General features: G+C 44.1%; 1 protein-coding gene across 1 annotated transcript; it reads left to right on the top strand.

Annotated features, from left to right (window-relative positions):
* Positions 1-3: 3 nt before the first annotated feature.
* Positions 4-573, top strand: LOC104991314 (olfactory receptor 5AN1-like; the record flags this gene model as incomplete). The annotated part of the gene is made up of 1 exon (XM_010843732.1): positions 4-573. A coding segment is annotated over one exon (570 nt), but the record flags the coding sequence as incomplete, so codon positions are not given.
* Between the last annotated feature and the right edge of the window lie 1,094 nt (positions 574-1,667).

Genomic DNA, 1,667 nt, shown 5'->3' with positions numbered 1-1,667 from the left:
CGATATGCCGCCATTTGTAACCCACTCCTCTATTCATCAATCATGTCACCTGCTCTCTGTGGTCGGATGGTTCTGGGATCCTACTTGGCTGGACTCTCTGCTTCTGTATTCCAATTGTGTGCCATGCTCCAGCTCCACTTCTGTGGGCCTAATGTCATCAACCACTTTTTCTGTGACATGCCCCAGCTGTTACTTCTATCCTGCACTGACACTTTTTTTGTACAACTCTTTACTGCTTTATTGACAATGATCTTTGGGGTAATAAATGTTTCTGTTATCATGATATCCTATGTCTACATTGTCATCTCCATCATGAAGATCACGACCTCTAGCGGCAGGTCCAAGGCTTTCAACACCTGTGCTTCCCACCTGACAGCAGTCACTCTCTTTTATACCTCAGGTATGTTTGTCTATTTGAGTTCCAGCTCTGGTGGTTCCTCCAGCTTTGACAGATTTGCGTCATTCTTCTACACTGTGTTGATTCCCATGTTGAATCCCTTGATATACAGTCTGAGGAACCAAGAAACCAAAGATGCCTTGAGAAGGTTGCAAAAGAAGAGTAGGTATTGCTGAGGCCACAGATTCTGAGATTTCAGATGGATTTTTCCTATCAGAGTCACCTTACACAATAACATTCTTATGAATGAAGTATAACAAAAGTCATACTGCTTTTGGACCAAGAAAGCTTAATTTGACACATAATATCCCCAAATGGATCAACAGTTGGATCATGCTACACAAACAGTATTTTTACATCCGAGGGCCTCATGACTTTCTGCCTACATTAAGTGAGGCCTCCTCATCTATTGATACATCCACAAGTATTTGTGAAACGCTGGAGTTTAGTGCCTTGTTTCTTCTTTTTTGCTTCTGAGAGGGAGCCCTGTTCCATCTCGGGCTTCTGACCCTGAAGAAGGGACAGCTGACAGAGGCCTCAGGAATGTTTAAACCTCATCTCCCAGATATTCTGATGCAATTCTGTGGTGGTGGCCAGTGTTTGTTCTGTGTTTCTGATGAGAATGTATGCAGAGAGGGAACATACCTTTGGGCAGAAACAAGGTGTACTATTGGCCTGATTGGGCTTCCCTGGTGACTCAGCTGGTAAAGAGTCTGCCTGCAGTGTGGGAAACATGGTTTCGATCCCTGTTTTGGGAAGATCCCCTGGAGAAGGGAAAGGCTACCCACTCCAGTATCCTGGCCTGGAGAAGTCCATGGACTCTATAGTCCATGGGGGGTCACAAAGAGTCAGACACAACTGAGTGACTTTCACTTCACTTCACTGCACTTCATTGGCCTGATTGTGCCTCCTGGAAAGACGAGTATGACATAGCTTATGTTTGTGTAAGTCCTTCTCAGGGACAATTACCTAATAGTTTGGGAGTATATCCTGAGCTCCACCACTCTAATAAGGCAGAGGTGATGTGAATCATACAGAGGAAAGGAATGAAGCATGTGTTCCCTTCAGTGCCATTTACTCATGAGTTCCATGATGTAATTTCTTGCTTGCAGTGTAGAATGGGGAGTTCTCATGGGGATGATATTAAAAATCTATGTCACAGTCAATAGAGATTTCTGATATTGTAGGACTCAAATCTCTCTCTCTCTCTCCCATTAAATTCGGAAAATTCACCCTAGATGGCAGGCTTCCCAGGTGGTGCTAGTGATAA

The sequence above is a fragment of the Bison bison genome, unplaced genomic scaffold, assembly GCF_000754665.1.
Source record: "Bison bison bison isolate TAMUID 2011002044 unplaced genomic scaffold, Bison_UMD1.0 scf7180017864185, whole genome shotgun sequence".
Lineage (NCBI taxonomy): Eukaryota > Metazoa > Chordata > Mammalia > Artiodactyla > Bovidae > Bison > Bison bison.
This window is presented reverse-complemented; position numbering and strand designations above follow the sequence as displayed.